The sequence below is a fragment of the Theobroma cacao genome, chromosome 9 (genome assembly GCF_053813885.1).
Source record: "Theobroma cacao isolate CCN51 chromosome 9, ASM5381388v1, whole genome shotgun sequence".
NCBI classification, from domain to species: Eukaryota; Viridiplantae; Streptophyta; class Magnoliopsida; order Malvales; family Malvaceae; genus Theobroma; species Theobroma cacao.
The window spans coordinates 140801-153162 of record NC_142647.1 but is presented as its reverse complement, the minus strand read 5'-3'; the positions used below and the strand labels follow the sequence as shown (position 1 = coordinate 153162).

The 12362-nt window shown below is 35.5% G+C and overlaps 3 protein-coding genes across 13 annotated transcripts; 1 reads left to right on the top strand and 2 right to left on the bottom strand.

The window, feature by feature from the left end:
* Window positions 1–327: 327 nt before the first annotated feature.
* Window positions 328–1819, bottom strand: LOC18587569 (keratin-associated protein (DUF1218)). 2 transcript variants are annotated; one of them, XM_007011423.3, is made up of 4 exons: window positions 1659–1819; window positions 1365–1483; window positions 1007–1221; window positions 328–746 (listed from the first exon to the last, which is right to left on the bottom strand). In XM_007011423.3, the coding sequence occupies exons 2-4, from the start codon at window positions 1452–1454 to the stop codon at window positions 455–457; spliced, it is 597 nt and encodes a 198-aa protein (XP_007011485.2). In that variant the 5' UTR covers window positions 1455–1483; window positions 1659–1819; the 3' UTR covers window positions 328–454. The 2 variants fall into 2 exon arrangements, with proteins under 2 accessions (XP_007011485.2, XP_007011486.2); XM_007011424.3 differs by having other exon boundaries at window positions 1365–1503; window positions 1659–1795.
* A 1157-nt stretch (window positions 1820–2976) lies between these two features.
* On the top strand, window positions 2977–6295 carry LOC18587568 (O-Glycosyl hydrolases family 17 protein). Of its 3 annotated transcripts, none has more exons than XM_088809844.1 (5): window positions 2977–3158; window positions 3374–3723; window positions 4459–5307; window positions 5464–5535; window positions 5625–5930. In XM_088809844.1, the coding sequence occupies exons 1-5, from the start codon at window positions 3090–3092 to the stop codon at window positions 5704–5706; spliced, it is 1422 nt and encodes a 473-aa protein (XP_088665970.1). In that variant the 5' UTR covers window positions 2977–3089; the 3' UTR covers window positions 5707–5930. The 3 variants fall into 3 exon arrangements, with proteins under 3 accessions (XP_088665970.1, XP_088665969.1, XP_088665971.1); XM_088809843.1 differs by adding an exon at window positions 5987–6295 and having other exon boundaries at window positions 2982–3158; window positions 4459–5535; window positions 5625–5695; XM_088809845.1 differs by having other exon boundaries at window positions 2986–3158; window positions 4459–4653; window positions 4822–5535.
* On the bottom strand, window positions 5899–9482 carry LOC18587567 (endonuclease V family protein). 8 transcript variants are annotated; one of them, XR_001929553.2, is made up of 9 exons: window positions 9156–9482; window positions 8798–9053; window positions 8645–8707; window positions 8495–8534; window positions 8115–8179; window positions 7882–8005; window positions 7145–7269; window positions 6448–6519; window positions 5899–6335 (listed from the first exon to the last, which is right to left on the bottom strand). XR_001929553.2 is itself a non-coding variant. In XM_018127892.2 (9 exons), exons 2-8 carry the CDS (start codon window positions 9041–9043, stop codon window positions 6463–6465), a joined length of 717 nt encoding a protein of 238 aa, XP_017983381.1. In that variant the 5' UTR covers window positions 9044–9053; window positions 9184–9477; the 3' UTR covers window positions 5899–6335; window positions 6448–6462. The 8 variants fall into 8 exon arrangements, 3 of the variants coding, with proteins under 3 accessions (XP_017983381.1, XP_017983380.1, XP_007011481.1); XR_001929552.2 differs by having other exon boundaries at window positions 5899–6328; window positions 7141–7269; window positions 9156–9481; XR_001929551.2 differs by having other exon boundaries at window positions 7141–7269; window positions 9156–9480.
* Between the last annotated feature and the right edge of the window lie 2880 nt (window positions 9483–12362).

Sequence of the window (12362 nt, the reverse complement as noted above, 5' to 3'; positions counted from 1 at the left end):
AATAGAATACTTAATAAACTAAAGTCAATAAAAAATGTCCAAAGTTTGGACTTCGGATAGCTGAATGATTTTCTAATTCTTTGGAAAAATAACTAGCATTTTCTACCACGCAAAGAGCCCAACTTGTTTCTATAATACAAGAGAAAAGGGGCAGACAGACCACAAACAGCAGTCGGCTAAATTCACAAAGCTAGCTGCTTGTGTTTAAAGCCAAATCAATCGCCATATCTATTCATAAGAAAACACCAGCCAATGCTAAACCAAGCCAATCCAGATGAATTTAGCTTAAGCTACCATATTTGACACCAACATTGAAAGATGGGAGCATTTACAATGAGAAGTTTTTCATTCCATGGAGATGCTGAATAACACGAGTACATAATTGATACTGTGAAATGTAAAAAATCTAAACCATAAAGATAGATTTGGACAGATTCTAGGGCCATCAAAAGCATTACACAGCACCGCCTTTGACATGGTATTCAGCTGAAAGAACCTGACCGGGCTCAGCTTTACTGTCTTTTTCAACTTCGTCAAAGTGATCCTCTCGGGCATTATTAGCCAACATAAGGGCAACTAACCAGAAGAGAGCTGAATCGAGTGAAACAAAAGCACCACCACCAAGGAGACCAGTCTTAGCAGTAGGGCATTCTGTGGTGAGATTGTGATGAACATTGCGCGTCAAGTGAAGCTGCTCTGTTATTGTTGGCCATAAGAGCAGAGTGGCTGCTAGGCCGCATGTAAACCTGCAACAAGCGGGTCAAACTTGTAGTATATCTAAAGAACAAGGGTGTGAATACTTAAGTATGTTGATAGGATATGATGATCCATTCATGATAAATTACTAAGTAATAGTAATATGATTCGAGAATATGATATGATGTGATGCTACCAAATATTAGTGGTAATGGTAACTTAAACAGATGACTCATAGTAAGGAAATTATTGAATTTACATAAAAGAGAAGTTTCGAGAGAGAGAGAGAGAGAGAGAGAATAGTGCTTACAAGGCAATATTGAAGAAGACGAAGAAACTAGTGCTTCGGAAGAGAACAGATTGCGGAACAGATTTTCCTTTGTAAGGGTAAAACAGAGAGATATAGCCAGCCAGACCAGATAATGCCAGAAAAACGACCGCTAGGTAACCAAGAACCACCGTGGGATCCGATGGATACTTGCAAATAACCACATCTTTTCCAGAAATTGGAGTTCCAGCTGCAGGCTGTGAAAAAATCAATTAAAGTAGTAAAGATTCATCAAAAAGATATAATCAACATCAATAAAAATAAAAGTTGGGTTCTTTATAAAAAAAACCCCAATATTAACAGTAGCAGATTGGATTAGACAAGGTTGAGAAAATAATACCTTCTTGTTTTCAGCGATGACTCCAAAGATGAAAGACAAGATGCCGAGAAAGGAGACAAGCAGGGCCATTTGCTTAATGGTGACAGCCATTTTGGATTTCGATTTGCCGATACGGTGCTCTGCAACAATGGTAGAAAAACTGGCGGTATCAATTAATCTATGAGTACTAGTTCAGAATTAGGCAATCTCATCTCCGTCTGTATTATTGGTAGCAAACTATTCAATCAATTAAAGGGTTTTTTTTTTTTTTTGTTTTTCGTCAGATAAAAATTGTTGGAGGAGGAATGAACATACCTGATCTTTCAGAGAGAGAGAGAGGAGACTGAAAACAGAGGAGGAATATGCATATGTTATGATGAAACCAATTCTCCCCTTTTATATTCCAATAACGAGGGTTTGGGGAACACAAGTGAGATCCGGATTCTAAAGACCCCCCAAAGAATGGTCCTGGAATCTCGCCTTATCCATCGCCCCTACGATTACCTTTTTGCCCTTTCGTTTTGCATTTCATCTCATTTTGTTCCTCGTTCTGCTAACTTTTTCTATTTACCACTTTTGCATTTACCCAGAAAAGGCAAAAAGTAAGGTAAATCCCAACCTGGCCCTTTAACGCTACACTTAATTTTAGCTGGGATGGATGGGACTCTGACTCTGACTCTGACTCTTTGACCCTTTTTTTCTGGAATTGGCAGTTCTAATAATTAATAGAAATTTAATTCTCCCCCTTTTATTAATTTCTCAATTGCATGATATTTTCTTTTTTTTTCCAAAAAAAAGAACCCAAAACATTTAGTTTGTTTGGAGATGTACATTCCAATTTGACAAATACTACAAGATTTTCGTTGCGAGCAATAATGTTTAAAATTGGATATAATATTTTTAATAAACTAAATGTACCAATTATCTTGTTCATGAGAATGAACTAAACTTGTAGGTAAAGGAAAATGCCAACTATACGAGTTTAACACTAACGCCAATTTGAGTCCAAAAAAGATGAAATACTTAGTTGATTAATTACGTTTCAAATATCATTTTAAAATCTAAACAAATGGCTAATTTGCCTTGTCCATGTGTCAAACTGTTAATATAAAACAAATACTACTAAGCAAACTTTTCTTTACGTTATCACCTTGGAAAAAAGGTCACTTTCCACATAAAAAACCATTCGTATCAGTCTAAAAGAAAAATACCATCCTTTGGCATTTGCCATATACATACTATATTCTACAATAAGATAAAAAACTAGGTTCAGCCCAAATAATTGAGAACCCGACGGGGCCCAACAGAAGTAAATAAATATACTAGTAGTTGGATGGCATTTCCTTCCCCTGGGAGGCATTTATGGCAATTTAGCAAAAGCAAAACAAACCACAATACAACAGGGGTATAAGGTTCAAGGCTCTTCCTTTTCTTTCTTTAATGGAGGGGAGCTATTGGTTACGCAGTCCCAATCCCTTATCTTAATGCACAACAACCCAAAAGAAACAAAGAATTTTTCTACTACTAAGCAATACAGGCAGGCAGGAATATATGCTGTAACTCTTAAAAGGAGATTGGAAAACCAAACAACTAGTACTGTATACCATATAATATCTATTCTTTTTTCATCTAAAGATATATATATATATATATATATATATATATATATATATTCTTTAAAGTTTTATAATACTGGCAACTCGCAAGCAGCTTGCTTGCGTCTTTTATCCACCAATCTCAGCCTCTATGCAAAGATATGAAGAAAGGCATCAGGAATTGGCTATTTTTGATTTATTACTATCTATACTAATACTGGTAAGAATTTTCCGAGTCTCAATTCTCAATTACACTATATTACGCATTTTTTTGTAGCGTTGCAGCTTCTGTTTCAGTATTGCCTTGAGTTGTCAGATTCCGTTGACCTGTGATTCTCCTCTCTTCTCTTCTGTTTTGCTCTGAAACCACTATATAGTTCCATCTCTATTTTTGAGTTAAACTATTTTGATCATACATATATACGTATTGCGGAGATGGCCTCGCACGAAAGTTTGGGTTTTGGGGGGCTTCTTGTGCTTCTTCTTCATATGGCTTTGTCGATCAGTCCAGCCAGTGGAATTGGGGTGAACTGGGGAACCCAATCAACGCACCCTCTGCCTCCCTCAACCATCGTACGGATGCTCAAAGATATTGGCTTTCAAAAGGTTAAGCTTTTCGACGCCGATGCTACTACTTTGAAAGCTCTTGGCAAATCCGGAATTCAGGTGATGGTGGGGATTCCCAATGACTTGCTCCCTACTCTTGCCAACAGTGTTCAAGCCGCTCAAGATTGGGTTGCTCAGAATGTCTCTTCCCACGTCTCTTCCAACGCTGTCGACATCAGGTGATATATAGATAGATATTCTTTATTTTTTTTGGCCGCCTCCTCTCCTCTCCTATCTTAGCTTACTACTACAAACAAGCATGATACATCCATCCTAGTAGTTAGTCATTTTGTCAGGTTTCAACTTCCAACTCCCACAAGGCCAAAACATTCCAATTTCAAACACTTTAAACCTTCCGAGTGTTGAGTAAGCAAAATATCGTTAATTACTTACTTGATGTTAATGATGATGATGATGATGATATGAACAATGGCTAACATCTTATCACTCCTCACTGCTAGTAATATTGTAAATAATACTACTTGCTTAATTAGTTACTCAGATAGACTTGAGAAATCAGAGTGCAGACAGCCCACTCCCTCTGGCTCTTAGGTATGGAGCTGATAAGACGATGGACAAACAGAATGCCTTGGTACCAAATCTCCACCAGAATGGCTAACTAGAAAGTGAAAGTTGGCCTGTGATGAAAAGCTTAAAATGGAACAGCATTTTTTATCTTACTATGGAACATCCCCTTTTTCCCTGTCCCGTTTAAAGAAAATCAACAACTGAACTAGCTTTACTTATGTTGTCTTTTAATAATTCTTGAATCACATTATTCCTATTTGCCAAATTTTTGTTACCAAATGGGTATATGCTCTTCGGAAACGGGCGTGGGAACTCGCCATTTCCTGTTTTGATTTGATGAACATGTTTGCTTATTTTAACTTTTGTGCCTTCCAATTCACCTGTAGGTATGTCGCAGTTGGAAATGAACCATTCCTTGGAGCATATAATGGAAGCTACATTGGGCTTACGCTGCCTGCACTTGAGAATGTTCAGTCAGCTCTAATAAAGGCTGGCTTGGCCGGTCAAGTGAAGGTAACGGTGCCACTTAATGCTGATGTGTATCAGAGTTCAACAAATCTTCCTTCTGATGGCGATTTCCGGTCAGATATCCGCCAACCCATGCTTCAAATTGTTAAGTTTTTAAATGACAACGGAGCCCCCTTTACCGTAAACATATACCCGTTTATAAGCCTTCATAACGATGCCAATTTCCCCATTGACTTTGCCTTCTTTGATGGCTCCTCATCTGCAATTAACGATGGCGACAGAGTGTATGAGAACGTGTTCGATGCCAACCACGACACACTTGTATGGGCCTTGCAGAAAAATGGATATGGGAACTTGTCCATAATCGTCGGAGAAATTGGTTGGCCTACTGACGGGGACAAAAATGCAAATCCGAAGTACGCACAGCAGTTCAACCAAGGGTTTATGTCCCGCGTCATAGCTGGAAAGGGGACCCCAATGAGATCAGGCCCTGTGGATGCATACCTATTTAGCCTCATAGATGAAGATGCCAAAAGCATTCAGCCAGGTAACTTTGAGCGTCACTGGGGCTTATTTTACTTTGACGGGCAACCCAAGTACCCGCTCAGGCTGGGAACGACGAGCTCAAATGGTTTGGTGCCAGCTACGGATGTACGTTATATGGCCAAGAAATGGTGTGTTATGTCGCCATCGGCAAACCTTGATGACCCACAGGTGGGACCAAGTGTGAGTTATGCTTGCTCACATGCTGATTGCACCAGTCTTGGGTATGCTACTTCCTGTGCAAATTTGGACCCTCGTGGGAACATCTCCTATGCATTTAACAATTACTACCAGATTTTTAATCAGCTTGATAGTGCCTGCATGTTCCCAAACAACCTTTCTGTTGTCACAGACATTGACCCATCTGTTGGAGATTGCAGGTTTAGTATCATGATCCAAAGCCTGCCAGCAGCTCAAGGAACAGCCAGCTCTTTAAGACTGAATGTCCTAGTGTTTGTATCCCTACTTGTATTTACACTTTCGTGAACATTTGGTTGCAGCTGCACGCAATTCATTTCATTCCTTCAATTTACATGTACAGACTACGGAGAGAATATTCAGCATTTCAGATTCTGAACTTGCAATCTGGGAGCCAAGTATTATGTCAAATAGGTACAGGTTGAGCTAACCAATTAGCTCCTCAATTTGGTTTTGTTTGGGATCAGTTGACTCCAAGTATACCTCCATAACTTCATAGGCTCATACGTTGTCTAATTCTACAATTAAAGAAAGAGAAAAAGGACCTGCTTCATGTTAATAAGTGTTTTGCGAGCTGATATGCTATCTATGTATGCCTGGCATGTGAAAGAACAAACTTTCTCTAATTAAGTTCTTCTGATTGATGCAATTCATCTTGCTCAGATTTTTTGTTTTAGCAATAAAATGATAAACATCAACTACCAGGAAAGAAGTGATGATAGGCAAGGGCATCAACAGTCAGGATAGGAAATACAAGCTAACGATGCCAGTTGAAAGTGATCCATCTGTCAGAGCCCCAAAAATCATGCACGGTAGCTTTCACTGGCAGCAGTAGCAACACAGATGATACAACCTGCTGGCTCAACTTGTTGCAGATCCATAACTAACTATATGACATGTCAATATTGTGTCTGAATCTCCCTTCTCAGTGTGCTCAATTTCTGAAACAACTTTGAAAATCTAATAAAACGCTGGACCAGATAACTTCTGACAAAATCTGGTACCTCAGAGCAAGTAATCTGCCCAACATATTGCCACCAGTACGTCCTAGATGCTTTCCATCACATTAGCCAAATACTTTTAGGAACTGACCTTTCACTTATTTTGCATTTCTCATAATTGAGAAGAAAATTAAAAGTTTAAATAAAAAGGGAAAAATAACCTACCATTTAGCAATTGTATCATTCTAACCTTCCAATTTGATGCTTACGAAGATGCTTTCTGGATCTTATATCAGCCTACATATATGAAAGCAACTCCAGGCTTTAGTATTTTGTCTAATAGAAAGAATCAAATTACAGATGCTCAATGGCTCAAGTTTCTTATTTCTAAACAATAGATCTCAGCGACTAGGAAAATTATATTAAAATAATGGCCTTCCGAACACCAGCACTTTTTTTTTGAACAATAATAACAGTCTTATGTGAGGAGTAGCAATCAATGTCCGAAATCATCTACGGAGAGGAGTTACTACTGAGTAATCATTTTAAAACACTGAATCAGTGACGTCTGTCAGCATTAAATCACTAAGAAAACAGCTATCACAGGAGGTTTCTACAACCATAGTCAATCACTCTAACTTACCTCCTAGATGTATACAAAAAATAAATTTTCTTTTTAGTTTTTTTTTTTCCTTTAAACCGACACCAGATAGCTCTACAAACAGCACATCAAAGCCTTCATACAAGAATCTTTAACAGCATGATACTTCCACATTCAAGTTTAGAAATACAACAAACAACTATACTAGAAAGAAATTAAGAAAGCTACAAAATTAAGTACTTCAAAGAATCAGTTGCATGCTTATTTTTCTAAAAAAAAATTCATAGTTTTTACCAGAAAGCACCAACTCGATTTACCTGCCTGATAGGCTCTGGCACACGAAATTTGCATGTCATTTTCACAACTTTGATGGCGGTATCAAGTGATATTCGATGACCAATTGAAACAAATAAAGGCTTCAATGAACTCTGAGTTGATCTCATTGCCTATGAAGAAAAGAACAAAGCAAAGTACTGTGAACATTTGGGACTACAAAGCTGAGGTTGACTTTTGTAACTCCATTTTGTCTATTCTCAAGTCCCTCAACTCCATTTTTTTCCATCTTGATGTTGCATAAGATTGTAGACTGCAGCATCAAATAAATAGACAGCTACACCTACTTGCTCCTTGATTTCATAGATAGTCCATAGAATGAGATAAAAATCCTCAAGCTGATATTAAGTGAATGATTACGGCATATGCCTACTTCATTTTGAAGCATAAGCAACCAAATGAGGTTTGCCAGAAAAGATTTCAAAGAAGAACAACCAGCTCCATCCCTGATATGCATTCCTTTGTTAATCATGTGAGTCAAATGATAATGCCCGTAATGAATATAAAAGTGCTCCATAACAATATGATGGTAGTCTCATGGTGTATTAGGCCATTACATGAGGCCAGCTAATTATGTTTCTGAATTCATTCACTTCACCTTAAAGGCTGGCTGAATAAAAGTGGTTTTAATGCATGATTGTGAATTTTTTTAATGTATTACATATCTGCTTATGCTTGGATTGGGAAAGGAAAATAAGAAAAAAAAAAAAGAGATCCTGCTCAACCTCTTACCACACCCCAGATGAATCCTGAGCTGCCTCTTAAAGTAATAAGGTCCTTGGTTCTGTTTTCTTCAGCTTCGAGAAGTTCTTTTACCCCAGATCGAGTCAGACCATCAACATGGTGCAGCTGTAAAAGATACCAATATATTGGCAGTGGCTGTATATATGTATATATTTGAAATAACTAATAACACACTCCATGGTAGTACTTAGAATAATTGTTGATGTAAACTCACATTCTTTCCAATACCAATGGTTGGAAGATTAGCAAGAACACCTAGATGAGAGGCCAAACCAAAACCTGGCTGAGGAAAATTTGTAGTTTAAATCATTTGTTGAAGATGAACAGAAAGCAGTAACTCCCTAATAATGATGATAACTGATAACAGAGATGTGCAAGTTGTGAAGGATGTTCATTAGACAACAAGATCTCAAAGAAAATTGTACACATTATCGCAATATAACGTACAGAAAGTGAAAAACTGAAAATGATCGCAAAGAAGTAAAGTGGAGGATTAATATAAATATAAATGTTGCTTATTTTGGGTTTCCATAGTATTGGTGTTGGAAGTGGAGGTGATAAGAGGAGTTAATAAAGAGTAAAGACTAAACTTGCCTCTAGGGTGAAGCAATCCATTACCATCCACCATGAGTACCTGCTGAATGCATGCAGAAATTAGAAGACACAAAGAGAAGATGATAATGATGATGACTAATGATAATAATGTCACAAACTAAAAATATTAAATTGAATACAAAAAAGGACCTGTGGGTAGAAAGGACTAGCAGTGCTTTTCATCTTCTCCAAGAGGTGTACAAGAATAGGAGCCTTTAAAAAGAACCCGTAAACGGGGTTTAGTTAGATAATGATAGAACAGAATCATACTAGTTGCTAGTATATACTGATAAAAGTGGGTACCTCGCGGAAGGCAAGGAAGCCAGGGACATAAGGAACGTCAAGGGTGAGGACAGTATGGCACTGATAGACGAGGCGCAGAGCATGATGGAGGTCCAAAACCACCAGGCTCCCACACGCCATGGATGGGTCTTCCTTGGAGACGCTGACGTCCACTCCCCCCACATACCTGAGTTGTTGGTGTTGTGACTGTAAAGAGGGCAATCTCCATGGGAAATCATCCTCGGTAATGACTCTCTTCTTCAGCATATCTTGAATCCTGTCATTTCAATCACTCGTCTATTTTACACTACAATCTACAATCTACAAATAAAAAACTCAAATCCAATCAAACAATTGATGCAATACAAAAATTACATACTCTGCCCATTTCCCCAATTCAGACGGACCTGAATGTTTTTGTGCTTCTACTTCTTCGTTCTCTTTCTCATTTACTCCTTCCATTTTCCTCTTTCGCTTTCGCTACGCTGGTGCTGTTCACAACTTGCGATCAGAAATCAGAATCAAATATACGCAACTTGTTCAGAATTCAGATGATGAACTTCAGAATCAGATAACCGCAACTTCTTCAGAGTCTCCTTGTGCTGAATTCAGATGACTGGCGGTTCATATGCATATATTTTTTAGGGTGTAGGATTTGTTTTCGAAATCTACATTTAGTCTAAAAATTTATTTTTCCTTAAACACATAGATCAGTCATCAGACGTTGTCAATCGTTAACGTTAATATTTCTGTTAGGGTTATTTTTAAAAATAACATAAAATATTTTTAAAATAACCCTTTTTATAATTTTAATTATTTTAAATCAAATTAGATAAAATTATCATTAATAAAATTACATACTATGCACTAAGGTTAAAAAATATTATTACACGTTACGTTAAAAATAATATTGTTATTATACATCATGTTGAAAAAATATTATTATTACACGTCATATTCAAAAACATTTTGTTACACTTAAATATTTAAAATGTTGTTGTTACTTACGAACCAAAACTTCAAATTCTCTTAACTCTCTTCATATTTTTTTATTTTTTTGATAATTTAACACTTATTAAAGTGTTTCTAGCATATTTTCATAAATCAAAATATAAATTTTCTTATCTAAAACACCTATTTCAAATAAAAAATTTTTTTTTGAAAATCTAAGTTTATAAATTTCAATTTTTTGAGTTTATTGGTATTTAGGTCCCAAATTGATTCAATTAAAAGCTATTTCATTCAAATTTTTCAAATAGTCACCTATCCAATAACATCAAAACCATTATTTGGTATCTTGAAAGCGCAAAAAAGAGAAATCTGAAAATGTGTGAGAGAGAAATCAGAAGCGTAGCAGACTAATGCCGAACAGAGAAATCGATAAAATTTGAGAGACTGTAATAGTGAGAGAGAGCAATCAGAAACACAAATGGAGAGAAATTGTGATGAATTGTTTAATTTATTTAAAATAATTTTAAAAATATTTTTATCAAGTCATGACTAAATATGATTATAAATAGTTAAATTTATTTTGATGGTTATTTTTAAAATATCTTTATCAAGAAAGACTATTTCTCATAAATTTATCTTTCTGTTAATATTTTCCTTAGGGACGAATTGATTATATTTTTATTATCTTTATTAATTTTAGAAATTATTATTATATAAATTATATATATTTTTTAAATTCAAACTTTTGGAATAAGTCTGCTTTAAATAAATATATGAATGTCTATTATATTATGATCCAATAAGTATAAACCAAATCAAACAGCCCAATAGAAAAGATACAAAAAATGTAATATAATATGAAGTCTTAGAAAAAATTAGATTAAGACTACGATTCAAGGAGTTGTTAAGCTTAGGTCTTCCACTTCATTTGTAAATATACACTTAAATAAAATCCTTTTGCTTTCTCAAAATACTTGTTTTTATATTTTTTTTGTAGTTGTTTTTTCATATTTATTTCATAACAGAAAAGATATTATAGTTTTTCCATGTTTTTTATTAACAATGTTTGCATTTTAAGTTTCATTATCTATTTCAAAAATTAATGAATCTATATGAATTTTTGATTAAACTTAAAAGGGTTTAAATATTTTAACTTATTTTCTATGTAACTAATAAGAGGAAGTACCGTCAACACTGAAAAATAAATCTACTTTAATAATAAAAGAAAAGATTTTCTAACTAAAAAAACCAAACTTAAATAAAAAAAATTTTTAGAGTGAATTTTTTATTATTGAAAAATTTTAAAAATGATGTTAAAACAATTTCATTAATTTGTTGTTCAATTAACTTGAAAATAAATATAATTATATTAATTAATTCGATCAAAATTTTTTTATTAATCAAATTAATTCGTATATATATAAATTATAACGACCTAAACCTCTGAATCATTACCAATGCAAGAACCAAGCAGACAAAACCTGTAAGACCCGAACGAACCTCAGCAATCGAATTTGGAATTGACAAACATTAATCTTTTTCATATAAGGGTAACAAGACTGAAATTTAAATGATATATGTGCATCTTAGTATGCAACTCATAAATCAATCCATTTTCATATATTTGTTTGTAACAACTATCTATAACTTGATACAAAAAGAAACCAAAGCGGCTCTCAAAATTGGTCAGGTTTGCAACTCCCCAAAATCATCCATGTCTCCAAACTCTTTTATTTGAAACATCATCGAGTTAGAAAGGCTGAATAACCCTAGGAAGCTCGTACGGCTTCACGTGTATGGTCTGATTTGGGTGCGGTGTTTATGTGTTTCGCTCGATGTCAGCTTCTGACACTTTGATGTCTATCAATCAATTTTCATAAGAGTTTTTCTGTCCTTTGCCGGGAGTCCATCTTCTTTGGCTTTGGATTCCTGAGGTCTTTTTCGTATTTTTCCTCTTCTTTGCCTGTTCCAGAACTTTCCTTCGTTCTTTTGAGGTTTGTGCTGTTTGATCTCTGCTTTCTGTGGTTTGCTCTTCGTGTCTTGTTTCTTTTTTGCTATTGCTTTGGTGCTTTGCGTGTTTTCTACTATTCTTTGTGTTTTCTGCAGTTGGATCTGATTTTGTTCATGAGTTGTTTTCCTTGCTTGGCGTTGTCCTTCGTGAGTCAGTATTTTGTGTGGATTTGAATTTTTTTTTTCCAATTCTCGCCTTCTTTCCATCTTTTGCCTCGCTATTGTCACTGTTAACTTCTGTTGCACTGATTGTTGTGCCTTATTCTATTTATTTGTGCTCATCGATGTTGCATTCGGCTCAGTCTTTTTTATGTTTTTTATTCCGCATATGAGTTAATTTTGGTGAGATTCTTTGACTGTTATTCCGCTATTGGAATTGTTGCTTCTTCTGTTGCTACTTTTATCATTCAGTTTAAGCTATTGTGATGCTTATGCTTTAGAAGCTTTGTTATGAGTTACGGTAAGTGAAGCACTCTGTTTCTTTATTCAGATTCAAGTGTTTCAGCTTTACAGGGCCCAGCTAGTCCTTTCAAACTCGAAATATAAAATCTCTCCCTTTGGAGTTTTTTCTTTTTTACAAGAACTAGTATTACGGAAGTCATTGCCCTTACATTTTCTAACCCAT